The 13,779-nt window shown below is 43.1% G+C and overlaps 1 protein-coding gene across 1 annotated transcript in view; it reads right to left on the bottom strand.

Moving 5' to 3' along the window:
• The window catches only part of LOC134511940 (sucrase-isomaltase, intestinal-like), a 63,207-nt gene that overhangs the window by 4,064 nt on the left and 45,364 nt on the right, over positions 1-13,779 (bottom strand). Inside the window, exons 16-21 of the mRNA XM_063326785.1 lie at positions 13,466-13,614; positions 9,383-9,467; positions 6,638-6,694; positions 4,784-4,914; positions 3,869-3,957; positions 3,430-3,479 (exon numbers count right to left, since the gene is read on the bottom strand). Coding sequence (XP_063182855.1) covers positions 3,430-3,479; positions 3,869-3,957; positions 4,784-4,914; positions 6,638-6,694; positions 9,383-9,467; positions 13,466-13,614 — 561 coding nt within the window. The remainder of the gene's footprint in view (positions 1-3,429; positions 3,480-3,868; positions 3,958-4,783; positions 4,915-6,637; positions 6,695-9,382; positions 9,468-13,465; positions 13,615-13,779) is intronic.

Raw genomic sequence — 13,779 nt, forward strand, 5'->3', positions numbered from 1 at the left:
CCTCAGCACACTGATTTAAACTGCCTAAAATAAGGAACGTTGGCTATTATGGAGCAAACGGGGAGAGGCCTCTAAAAGCCTCTGGAGAATTTGTTAGGGTACATACATGTGGTGTCTTGCTATTGGCAGAGCTCCAGCATAGGGGGAGGTTCAGCGTGGGGAGACCACCTCCCTACGGTCATTTATTGCTGTCTCAGGTGTGGCTGAGCAGGAGAGCTAGCTCGAGGCGGCCACATAGACCCAAGTAAGCTCAGTGTGATGCTGAGCTCAGTGATTGCAGCTGTATTAATAAATAAGGTTGCAATCAAGCTCTGAGGCTCTGAGACGGGACTCTGCAGCACACATCATTGTGCCTCTGACCAAGGTCTAGAACTGAAGGTCTTGGAGAGACAGGGAGGTGACAGTCCATGGAATGAATGACCCTTTCCTCCCCAAGCATCTAGTGGTTAATGCAATTGCACAGGAAAGCCCTGAGTTCTCGTCAGAGGGAGGGAACTTATGGATATCACTCAAAGCCCCATAAATGCAAAGCTAAAAGAAGGTCAGAGACCAGAAGCCAGGACTTCCTCCTGCACTTCTGAGCAGCAGAGTCATGATTTTTCTTTTTTACTGTCTTGCTCTGGTCCTATGAACTTCACCTTTTTTTTCTCCCTACATTTTCCCCCTGAAAATTGTACCAGTTTTAGGAGGAACTTGCTTTCAGACTATTCAGTTACCTAGTGGCTAGCATATCCTTTCAGAAGCTCCCGTTTCCTTGGGCAAACCTTCCCGTCACTATCCCTTTAGTGTAGTCTGGACTCGGTACAGTCTGAACCCCTCTCCCTCTGCCTTGTCTGCCACCTCTGGGGATGGAGGCAGAGTTTATGGCACTCTCTGCTCATACCTGAGGTACAGCAGATCTTATATATCCGGCTTATCTATTTTTCGAGACTGGTAGGCTTAATATATGGGGCACTTTGACTTGGGGCACTTTGACTTAGGTCACTTAGCCATTATATTTGTCAAAATGGAGGTGTCAAGTGGATTAAAATACCAACCGCAGTGAGACAGTACCAGAGAGCAAGCAGCCTGAATCATTCTCTGAGACTTAAGTGCCTGCACTAGTCTTGAATTCTTCTTTGTACTTCTGGGTTCTTTAAATAAAAATATAAGTGAGAGGGTCTAATCCTCTAGCTGTTACTTGCGCAACACTCTGTGCTGGGTTCAGGGTAAATGCTGTGATGTCAGACCTTACCAGTAAATCATCTAGGGAACAAAACTTGTGTGTTCTCCTAAAACTAGGTGTGATTAAATTATTCATCCACGATTTTTTAAGAATATAGAAATATGCAACAAATACCAAGGCTTTCATACATTTCTCATACCTCTACAATTTGCTATTTGAGATGGATTGTTTCCTTTATAAACACATAATAAAAAATCTACATTAGAGATTATTGGAATGCAGATAGGGACTTCAGTCATGGATTTACAGGCAGAAGTCAAATATGAGCAATGAGAAATAAAAGTGCCAGTGAATCAACAATCTAATTTGCACAGATCAGAATTTAATATAAAGCTGGATATTGTTTTTCTGTAGCCTTCCTGCAATAAATTACTATATAGAGAATACAGAAAGTCAGAGTGATTTTTCTTCCTTTTTGCTGTTGAAATACCCTTTTTTTGAAGAAGAATTTCTTTTTCTTGGTAAATCAAGAAACAAAAATATAAAAAATTAAATTTAAAGTCTAGACATGTGTTATTATTTCCAGGAAAATATCTTACAAATACACAAGACTACATAATAAAACCCATTGGCTTACCCTGGCTTGCGCTTGCTCCTAGAAGATACACATTCTAAGAGCAATATCACAATAGGAGTTAACACAATGTCATTCTTTTGAATATTTTCTGTAGACTACTGTGGGGCTTTTAGGAATACATGGCATGAAAATCATATAATCATATTGGTTGGAAAAGACCTTTAACATCATCAAGCCCAACTATAAACCTAGCACAGCCAAGTCCACCACTAAACCATGTCCCTTAGTGCCACATCTGCATGTCTTTTAAATACCTCCAGGGATGGTCACTCCACCACTTCCCTGGGCAGTCTGTTCCAATGCTTGACAACCCTTTCGGTGAAGAAATTTTTCCTAGTATCCAATTTAAACCTCCGCTGGCACAACCTGAGGCCATTTCGTCTCATCCTATCCCTTCTAACTTGGGAAAATAGACCAACCCCCATCTCTCTACAACTCCTTTCAGGGCGTTGTAGAGAGCGATAAGGTCTCCCCTCAGCTACCTTTTCTCCAGGCTAAACACCCCCAGCTCCCTCAGCCGCTCCTCATAAGACTTGTTCTCCAGAGCCTTCACCAGCTTCGTTGCCCTTCTCTGGACACACTCCAGCACCTCAATGTTTTTCTTGTAGTGAGGGGCCCAAAACTGAACACAGGACTCAAGGTGAGGCCTCACCAGTGCAGAGTACAGGGGGACAATCACTTCCCTGGCCACACAATTTCTGATACAGGCCAGGATGCCACTGGCCTTCTTGGCCACCTGGGCACGCTGCTGGCTCGTATTCAGCCGGCTGTTGACTAAAACCATGCAACTGTCTACATACAACATCCTATTTCTTATCAAATGCTAGACTGTAGACAAAATATGATCTGCATAGATTATTGAAGTAGGTTAAGGTTTTTTACAATAACTCCAGCAACTTACTATCATATACTTAATGAGCTTCTAGTAGATTTATTTTATAGTATTTTTCTCTGTTGTTTTTTTCTATTGATCTTTCTCAGGACATGTCTGCACAGAAGTGAGCGCTGTGTGAAAGGCATTAGTGCACTGACCCCAAACTAATCTATTCCTGCGCTGCGTGGAGCATCTGATCAGCACGGTGGGTTGCCGGTAGCGTGCTGAATCACTCCGTGTGAGATCGACCATGGGAGCAATCTCTGTGCTGTCAGACAAGGAAATGACAGCTAAAGAAGTGAGACTACGTAATTCTCTGGTCCGCGAAATAAAAACTTCGAGTGATCAAAGTCAAAAAGTTGCGGGGATATCCTGAAGAGAGGAACATAGCCTTCTCCCACCCATCAGACTGAAAATGTTCCCCGGAGGAAAACAAGGGAAAGGTCCCTCATCCCCAGAAGCTGTGACTCGGGGGAAAAAAAAATCTGAGCTGAAAAAGTGGATTTTCAGATTCACAGTACAACAGGGACATTAATGACGTGTCACTATGATACTCAATGAAGCAAACAGAATTGCAGCATCATAGCTGGATTATTTTGTAGCTGTCTGTAAATTAAAACATTAAATAGTTTACCAGGTTTAAAGGCCGAGCTATTAGAAAAAAGCTTTCTAGAGAAAAGTTAGACATCAGCACCTTACAATGGCTACACTAAAATATGTATGTAGGTAGGTACCTTGTACGTTGCTACTTACTTTGCTGAATGTGTATTTAGCCAAGAAGTAGTTCTCCTTTTCAATAGTATCTGTCAAAACACAGAGCAAGGAAGATTGGTATCAAAACAAGGAGCAAAATCCATAAGCAGTTCACGTTAATTGTAGCGAGTGGCTAACATCGGACTAAGATGATTTGTAGGCTATTTAATCTTTTCCTCTAGTCTTCTTAGGGTGGCCTCAGGGGAACACGGCATGAGTGATTGCCCTCTCTAGCAGACCAGCTGTTCACAGTGTCACACCTTTCTCATATCAAAACGCTGACTTCAAGAGCAATCTGCTTTTCACATCTCTAACATTCAACTTCGGGTCAGTTCTGCAGCTATTTCTAGCAGGAGTCAGTGCCATTATACCACTGAAAAGGTGGCCTGAGGAGAGCCCTGTATACAGATACCACGTCACAGCAGGGGACCAGGCTTACCGATTGAATCACCATCATCCCAGAAGAGAGACCCAGAAGCTTCTCCTTGTTCATCCAGGGCAATAATGAGCCCAAATGGGTTCAGACGGCTGTTGAAAAAACATGTTGAGAAGCGTCAGTACAAACCTGTGGGCACTGTCCCTTCCAAGTTATTTAACAACAACTTCTGAACAAAATTATCTCTAATTTTAAGGTTACAAAAAAGGCCGCAAGAGAAGAATGACCACCATGCTTACCAAAAGGGCTCCTGAAATGATGACAAAAGCTTTGCCTTGCCTTGTCCCACTGATGTGTAAAATTCCCACCTTTTGAGCGCTCGTGTGGACAAGTTTCCCCCTCTTTAGTGGCCTTAATGTAGGGTAACTGGGCAGTCTGAGAGACAACTGGTCACCACTGCTACCTTGCTATGGTTTAGATTGGTTGCTGCACAGTGCTTTTCCCTTCCTTCCCTACTCACATTAGCTTCTGAGCAGGGTTCAGGCTTGAGACCAGTGTATTACCTATTGGCACAGGGAAATAATTTTCCTCAAAAGAGATCTGAGCTTTTCCACCTTGCCCACTGCATTTGATAAATTCATCCAAGGAGAAGTTTTGCGTTTTCCCTTTGCATATGTTTACTTTGAATGACTGACTGCAGGTCAGCGCGGCAGCAAGAGGTGCAAAAACCTTTTCTGAGCATAACCACGGAGCCAGGAGTAGGTTTCAGCTGCGCAAATGATGACGTGGGTCATCTCTGGGGTGACTTCCCCTAATGCAATGGAGCGAATAGTAGGATAAAAATACTGTGCTTATCGCCTGGGTTGGCAGCTGGGAGCTGCAGGTAGCCTCTCTTCACTTTCTTTTGATTGCTTTTTTGGCCGTCTGTGGGTCTGACCCACACCTTGGCTGGTTGGTGACAAACACAGATGACATTACCTCTTAGTTGTGGTCGTGGCTGGTGCCTGTTCTGGCAGGATGTAGCCTCCACGGATGAACAGAGGGATCTTGCTCAGTGGGGCGGCCACGGTAGCATATTTCTTGGTCCAGGTGCTTGGCACTCTATGACCCTATTGCAAAAATTAATGCTGTTAAAAAACCACAAATCCGGACACTATACATTGTGCCAATATACCTCTGAAAGAGACCAAGGGGTACATTTTCATCTCAATCACATCAGTGAGGATCCAAACAAAAAAGCAGATTTCAGGGGTATTATTCCAGTTCCTTTTTTAACATGAAAGAGGATCTAGCCCCTGCAGTTATGCATATGCATGAGATAGAAGGATCATGAATGAAAGACAGCGAATCGTCTTTAAAAATGGTATCATTATTCCATATGCTGTGGGAAAAAAAAAAATCCTCATCAGGACTCTAAGCAAAAAGAAAGAGAAACTTTTGCTTCCTCTTTTTATGCATATGGAGCCTGTCACATTTCAGTTTAAGGTAAGTGATTCATAATCGTTTGGGAACGTAAACTGTAGATTTTCTTCTCTTTTAAGGACAAGCATTCCCCTTTCAAAAGGTAATTACAGCATTCAGTGAGTGAAATTCATATACGTGTAGACAACCAGCATTAAGTTCTCTCCATCGCTCCTTTCTGGTTTAATGCCTCAAAACCAGGTGTAGGCAAGGCTTACATATAGATAACAGCAAGGCTTTGCTCTTGCCCTCTGTAAACAGTAATTTTAAGTTATGGTAAGTACCCAACCTTGGTTTTGGATAAGCGCCATCTGTATGGCAAATGCGTGCCAAATGCTGGGAGCTGAGCTTAGCTAATGCCGGAGACGTGCCCCATAGGCAGAGCAAAGGACACCGGTGTGGCCGTCCCCGTGACCAGCCCGGCTGGGGGGGCCCAGGGCGAACCACAACAAGGAGAGCCGAACAAAATGCTCTACTCCGCAGCACCACAGCCTTATGAAAATAGAAAGGGGAAAGGGTTGGATGAACATCCATCTGAGGACACCATCCAAATGCTGAAAATGACCGAACTTCTTCACAAATAAGTCTGAATTTCCTCTGAGAGCATTTCTGTCCTACCCGCTCCTCCGCCAGCCTCGCTCAGGGTAGTTAACAACAGCCTGATGCTCCTGAGCTCCCATTTCTGATAGCTCTCAGCATCAGCCTAACTACTCCTCCTGAAGCCAACGCTGGCCTCATCCTGCAGATTGCAGCAGAGCGCGGTTAGGTTGAAACGGAGCTTTTGGGAATGCAGTGCTGGGGATGGTGTTTGAAAGGTCAACGCTTGTAGTCCCTGAAACTAGAAGAGGCCGGCATTTTCCAGGGTGCAAATTGTTCTGCATCTCTTGGAAGCATCTTTCAGAGGGTTGCCTCACCCTGCTCTCTAAATATGCCTCCTGTCAAAAGTGAGGCATGCGTGAAACTGCACGCACAAAATAGTGTGCAGCACGTTCTCGGGAGTACGACTCAGGTTTCTGTCTCCGTTTCTGTGCAGAGCAGTGTATCGGTAAAAGATTTAAATCATGCAATAAGGGGAGTGAGGAGGGGAAGAAAGAAATCTTGACAGTTTCATTAATTTCTGGGCTGCTCTTGAAAATTCAGTTCTCTGTGTCTTAGAGCTCTACAAACCAAAAATAGAAAATAAAATGCTACTGAAAGCTGTGTAATTTACTCTCCCAGCTAGGCTGGAGTAGACTTTTTGTGCTCTAGTTTTCTTAAACACAGATGCTGAGGTAAAAATACTGCTGAACATAGCTAAAAGTTATTTTGCTGGAATTGCGCCATTACGAATTATGTGAAAAATGTAAGAAACGAAATCTTAAAAATACATACCGTGTAGTAGTCATACCAACGTGCTTCAGGGAAGTATACATCCACAGATCTTGCTCCCTGTAATTGTTATAAAGTGATTAAATTCTTTTTTCTTTTTGCATTTCTGATATTACATTAGCTTTATTATATTTGCGCATGGAGAGATGTATGCTGAATATTCTAATAACGTCAAATCTTGGATATTATGGCTGAGTTATTACAATAGCAGTGGACTAGTGCTGGCTAACCTATAACACTAAACAGACCTATCTGGGGTTTTTTACTGCCATTCCGTGGGATGAGTCAATGTTATATGATTATTTCGGACTAGCACATAGCTCTATGTCTTGCAAAAGTAATGGGCCTGGGTGAACTCCTCTAACGTCTGGGCAATCCCAGCGAGGTCTACGGCAGCCTTTGCAAGACAGGACTTCACATCTGATGATGGAGTGTGGGGACACCACTGCTCGGTGCCTCTTGCACCGTTCCTGTGGCAGAAACAGGCAGAGAGTAGGGTCTGGCAAGGAGGTTACACAGCTACTTGTCTTCTTGGCAACAATTTAAAGTTGCAGATAAATAATAATAAATAATGTGCTGCTAATTGCACAATTGCCGTACTTCGTTTTGCAGCATGCATTGTATCATATTGCTGCAGGGATGAAACCACGCTAAAGGCACTTTGAATTAGTAACTCCGGGAAAAGTTGGAATCCTTCCTCTTTTGTCTCAAATTGTTTTTTCTCACAAACAGATTAATTTTGATTCTCAACATAGATGTCTGCCCCTTTGCAGAATTATGCTTTACCCCCAAGGTCTACTCCAGGGAGCAGGTGGAGCATGAAAAGTAAAGGTGGAAGAAACGAATTAAGGCAAAGTTACCACTTTAGGGATTTTATACATAGATACATAGATATAGATATATATAAAAACCAATAGAAGGAGTAAGAAATAGCTGATTTATGAAAGTATGCAAAGCTCACATTGGAATACAAGAGTTGCTTGCTAAGCTGGAAATTTGTCTTGTCCTGCAGCCTGTCTGCCACATTGGACGGTGCTAGAGGTTCCAGGCGAAGTGTCCTGGTGCTGCGGAAAGGAAGGTTGGGGTAGTTTGCTCTGTCTGTTTAGACCTTACTAGCTGCTTAACAAAGAGAGGTAGGCTCAATCTGTAAGGCGCCTTGAAAACTTGAAGGAAAAAAACCTGTAAAGTCAAGATGCTCCTCTCTCCGTATTTTCTCTGCATTATTATGACAACCCTGGATATTCTGGTCTGCAGAGAAGTGTATAACCACCATCTGAATCGTGGTGAGCCTTGCCTTCACGGCTCCCTAAAAAACAAGCCAGTGCATAAGGAAGTTTCCCATTTTAATTTTGGTGGCGGTCTCACTTGCTCATACCCTAGGACCCAAGGAGTGAAGGGAAAGATGTCTCTGACCCAAAGGTAAAGCTGTCCGTGACCCACCTTCTCTAGACAAGCCAGCGCCATGCTGCAGTTTGACACAGTCACTGCTGGCCTGCGATGCCACGGTGAGGGGCTTACAGCTCAACTCTGCCCCCTGCCCTGCTAGCTGGCACAAGCCCTGGCTGCCACCTCTCTCCCACTGCAAGACCCAGATAAGTGTTGCCTCCAAAGCTCTGCTTCCCCCATCAGGCCCCAGGTTCCCAGTGTTACTTCTGTGCTGCAGTTCCCCAAAAAACATTAGGAACCCATTTCCTAGACCCCCTATCATTTTATCTAGCTGTATAATGTTTCCTTTCATTCACTTCTTTGCAGGGGGCTTGTCACCCGCTCTTCCTGGGAATGTTTCTCTCACATCGTTCATCCTCTTGCTGGTCTGAGACCCTGTGGAATCTCTTTGTTAGTCATCAGCTATTAGAAACCCGGGTGAATCTGAAGATGAAGGACTGGCAAATGAAGTGCCTCAATGGAGTAAGAACGGTTTTAGATGCAGGAATAAGAATTTCATTTTAAACCCACAGAGGCACAAGGGCCGGTTAAAATAAAGTGACTAACAGTGGCCTGTTTATATGTTTGATCATCAGCAATGTCTAGAAAATATATCAGGTATTCTGGCAGCATGCTGATCGCAAACAGCTCTCGAATATGCCACATGCAAATATTTAGCTCTGCTCAGACATACCTTGCTGGTGCTGTCAGCAGTCAGTGGTGGGGCAAGGAGAGAAACCCACCCCTGCTCTGGCCAAGCAGTGAGAGCCCTGACCCCAGCGCCGTGCCCAGCACAGCCAGAGGATAATGCTGCTTTTTAAAACCTGTCATACTAGCAGCCAACATTGTCATTACCATTTCCGTAATGGCTGTGTTTGCCTGTGATGCTGGGAAACTCCTATCACAGCCCTCGAGATGCTGCAGTTCCAAAACGCCATGGGTGAGTGGTAATGTGGAAACCAGTCTGCTTTAATATCCGCGTGTCTCTTCCTGGCTTCGACAATTACTGCTCTGTGTGTGTCCTTGGAGGGAGCTGCCAGCACAATAGCAGGAGCGCACAAGGGGCAGCACCCAGCCTGTTTACATCCCTTCAGCACTTGGAGTAGCAGGGAAATGCTGTGCCCTCCCTTTCATCCTCCCATTTCAAGCACTGGGCATCTCTGCACTGTCTGTGCTGCTCAGAAATGCATTCTGCAAGCTTTGACAGTGGAGGGAAGAAATGGGTGGATATGAGCAAACATGCCCTGAATGTCATCCAATGCCCTAAGCGCAGTTCATTTCTTTTATTCCAATATGATGGCATTTTTTAATTACAGTACTTGCCTCTTCAAGAACAGGAGCAATCATAAAAGCAGGTCCCCAAAGGAAGGCAGTGTCTATTCCATGAGTCTGCTGATCAGTGGTAAATCTAGTGTTGAAAGTGAGATGCACAATGTTAATTCACATTTCTATAGAACTTGCAGAATATTTTGGTATTACTCGCTGCGACGAGAAATCTGCTTCCTCGCGACATCCTTCAACACCTCCAAATATTTTTCCTGGCTGAGGGAATGCCAAAAGGTGGACAGAGATCCAGAAATTACAGTAGCACCTACCATACTGGAGCAGAACAGAATCCCCACAAAACGCTGGGGGTGATTTCTTTTCAGAATAGCAGCAGTGGGAAAACAGCTAACTTAATTTCTGTCCAGTGGGTTGAGATTTCATAGAGGGAGCCAGAGAGCAGGACAGGGGCCAGGGCCAGGGGAGGGAGCACAGAGGAATACCACTGTGCTCTAGGACCTAAAGCATTTGTGAAATTCCTTGGATTCGGCTTCCCGCATCTTTCACAGATTTACATTAGAAATCTTTTGCAGGACAAACACGAAGCAACATTCATTCATATTGCGCTTTTTAGCTGCCTTTCCCAGATGGATGAAAACGTATGGAATTCAGTCCATTTTATTCAGTGCATTAAAATCATTTTGGATTCTGATCACGTTCCCCGGAGTGCTTACAGTCCCTTTCGCCTGGCATCATCTGCCAGCTTGGGAAGAGATCTCTATTCCACCATGCATCAGCTAAGGAAAATATTGAATAGCACCTGGCAAACAGGAGAGATCCTCCCCATCTCAGGAACCGCCACTCATCTGGCATAAAATCCTCGAGAATTTAAATAGGCTTTCAATCATTTGTAAGCTTATCTCTGAGGAAATTCATAATGGATCCTCGTTCCTTATAAGAATGTCACGTGGAGCCTTTCTAAAATCAAGGTGTCTTGTACCTCCTGCTTTCTCCTGCTCCTCTGCCCCCTTTCCCATCCAACGTTCCTGCTGCCTTGTCAAAGATGGCAACCGGGCTGGTTTACCATCATTCGTTTTTGACAAGTTCGCACCGGCTGTTGCACATTAGCGTATTACTCACTCAGGTTGTACGAATTATTTATTTTAAAAAAAATGTATTTACTGTATCTGTTTAACTGACTTTGTGGCTGCCCCCATCTAAAGACAGGTTTCTGTTGCACGCTGGCCGGAGCAGAGCGGGTCGGTGTCGGTGTCCCGCTCTGCCCCCCTGCCCGCTCAGGGCATGGGCATACACTGCAGCCAGCCAGGACTCAGAGAAATTAACCCAAAATGACAAAACCACCTTGCAATAAAAAGACATCTATTCCGTGTTTAGATTTCTAAAATATTGGAAGTTTAGGGGAGTACATGGAACTCGGGAAAAAAATATTCTTGAAGGCATGCCTCGGGCTCTGCCTGAAAGAAACCTCAATATATTCAGAGTTTATTTTCCTGTCAAAAACACCAGCTCTTTTGGACGAGTAATCTTGGTCATGACTGCATTTTGACATAATACGTTGTAAATATTTAAAGTGGGGTGTGGTTTTTGATGAATTACCTTGCCCTAAAGATTTTGAAATTTAAAACATTACTTTTTTCTTGCCATCTTAATAGCTTCTCTGTATTTTTAATTTTGCTATCATAAAGATATAATACTGATTCAATATACTTTGTTGTGGGAGATTTCAGGAGAAAAACCTGATCAAGAAATTATGACGAAAGAGAAGTCGATCTTATTTTCATGTGGAGACCAGGATCTCACCATCTAACTCAGCATTGTTTTCTCTTGCAATTATAGCAACCACGGGCCCAAATTCAGCAAACAAAGGAACTTTCCTATTTTGAAAACAGAAGCCATTAAGCCATACCTGTGATCTATGAAAGGTGCTTAATATCACCTACGTGCTTCCTATGGTTAGATGCTGGCCTCTCTTCTGGCTTATTTTTCCCCTGTTCAGCCATGAAGCAGAGCTTTCCCTTCCAGTAATGGACTACCACCTCCCGGTCTTTTTGGACAGCTGAGCTACTGGCGCTTCTGTTTCACCGAGTGAAAGCCTCAGAGGCCCCTAAAATGCTTATAGGAATCTACTGGCATGTTGTTGTTCTTTGTGATTTGAAATGAGCACCTAAAATATTTGAAATGAAATGAAAAATCTGGAATGACCACATGAAATAGCTATTGCTTGGAGACTCCCTGCCCAGGCAGAGCCGTTCTCACGGTGAGCCTTGTGAACTCATAACAGCTCCACCTGAAAAACGAGTGCAATTTTTTTAGCTCTCCTTTGTATTTGTTACAAGGGAAAGGTTTGATGTAAAATTCCATCATCCACACATCGAAAATTCTGTTTCAGTTCTCTCTTTCTCTAAACCCCACATTTCTCCTCCTGTCAGCATCTGGGTCACTTTCTCTTCTTGAACAGACCCACTAAACCAATGAACACTAATTTAGAAATAGTAAGAAATACTCGTTAAGTAACAATAATAAACAGAATTAACTAATAATAGTAAGAAATGCTTTTAAGCCATTTTAGGATCTAGCTATGGCAACATTAGCAAGTGATGTGGCCACTAGGATGGGACCTGGGTAGTGAAACAGTTTGTGCTGATCTCCCGATGCTTACACTCCCTACATGCATTTGAGAGGTTTTATTTCCTAGTAATCCCAGCCTGGTCACACTGACTAAACTCCCATCGATGGCTGGAGCCCACCTTTCAGCTCAGTTTCATCCGACAGAAGTCTCACTGGTGCATCTGAGACTGCTCCACAATTCAAATCAAAGCGAATTTGGAAATTTGCTAAATGTAGATGTGGCCCAAATAGAGCCCAAGTATGCCGGGAACAGGCAGAAAGGCAGCTTTAACACCACTGAAGTAATTCTGTAGTAGCAGACATTAGCTAATATTAATGCCAAAATGAACTCAGACATTTCCAATATTAACACAAATCTCATTAAGCGAAAATAGAGCTAAAATAAATACTTGAAATAGCATATAGCCCCTTGTAAGACATGAGTACCTATAACACTTCTCCTTAATGTAGCCCAGTTAAGTAAGGTAGCAGAGTAGAAGGGGGAAGGATACTGCTTTTAAAACTTATCAGTCAGCCATTACACTGCGTAGGCAAAGCAGGTTTTGTGCACATCCTTTCCATACCTCAACGGTCTGCACTTTACTGTAATCTCAGTTTAATTTGCAAAAAATGCCTTACCCTTTAACCAAAATGTTTTTAACCTAAAGGGAAAAAGAACATTAAACAGTCCTGGACGTAGCCTGCACCTATGAGACTAAATTGTGTCAGAGCTTCGGGCAGTAGCCTTTCATATGTACTATTTGCACTTCTTTGGCTCAAGTCTTTGCATAAAGCATTCTGAAGTAGAAAATTTACCAAAAGCAGGTTAAAAGCTAATTAAGAGATGCTGAGAGGGGAAACTAAACCTCACTTTGATTCCTGCTTCTTCTAAATTGAAAAAACGAGTTGTTCCAAAAATCTGTGGTCTCGTTTTCCGAGGGGTTTTTCAGTCTGTATTTATTAATCTCGGGTTTGCACCTGCTTCTACACTCAGACATCTCTATCTCTGTTTTCTCTGTGCGTTTTGTGGACACAGATGTAGGTTTCATACATAGCATACAGATGCGAGTGCTAAATTGGAAAATGCAAATGCTGTGGATGATTGGAAAACGGAGAGTTCTCTGTATGAGGCCTTCTTGACATTCTGGACCAGAATACAGATTTCATATATTTAATTCAAATATAGGAAATACAGGTATGTGATTCTTATTTTTAAAATAAAAGAGAACTGCGTATTTGCCTAAGATCAGAAATTTTCAGAATTCTCCTTACTTAGGTTTTTTTTTTCCCTGCACTGGAAACAAACAGAGGGTATATTTTAATGAAAATCCATTGCGTATATTAGAAGTTATTTTTGTGCGTATAGTTTGATTAGATTTCATTGTAAAACTGTTCTTTTTAAGGGAGAGCATGCAGTAATATTACTGTGACTATTCTCAAACAGATATCAACTAATTTATACGTAGCTCAACCACTTTTGTGAGTAAAATATGATAAAAAAGAGTCCAAACTCACTCGTGCATCAGTGACCGTGCCACCGTGTTTCCATGAACGTGAGACTCGTAGAACAAGGTGTATAAGTATGGCAGCAGCGAGTATCTGATCCGAAGCGTAGCACGAGCTATCTTGGCAAACTCCTTTCCGAACACTGCCGGGTCTTGTTCCTGTTAAAGAAAAGCTTTGATTTGTACTGAATTCAACAGAGAACCTGTGTGCAACCTAAGGAGAGCTGTGGCTGACAGAATGCTACGGAAGTAAATGTTTAAATAAGAAGTAGCACTGATTTGTGAACTGGAAGATGTATTAAGTAAAACATCCATTATCACCAA

This window comes from Chroicocephalus ridibundus, chromosome 1 (genome assembly GCF_963924245.1).
Source record: "Chroicocephalus ridibundus chromosome 1, bChrRid1.1, whole genome shotgun sequence".
In the NCBI taxonomy this organism is placed as follows: Eukaryota; Metazoa; Chordata; class Aves; order Charadriiformes; family Laridae; genus Chroicocephalus; species Chroicocephalus ridibundus.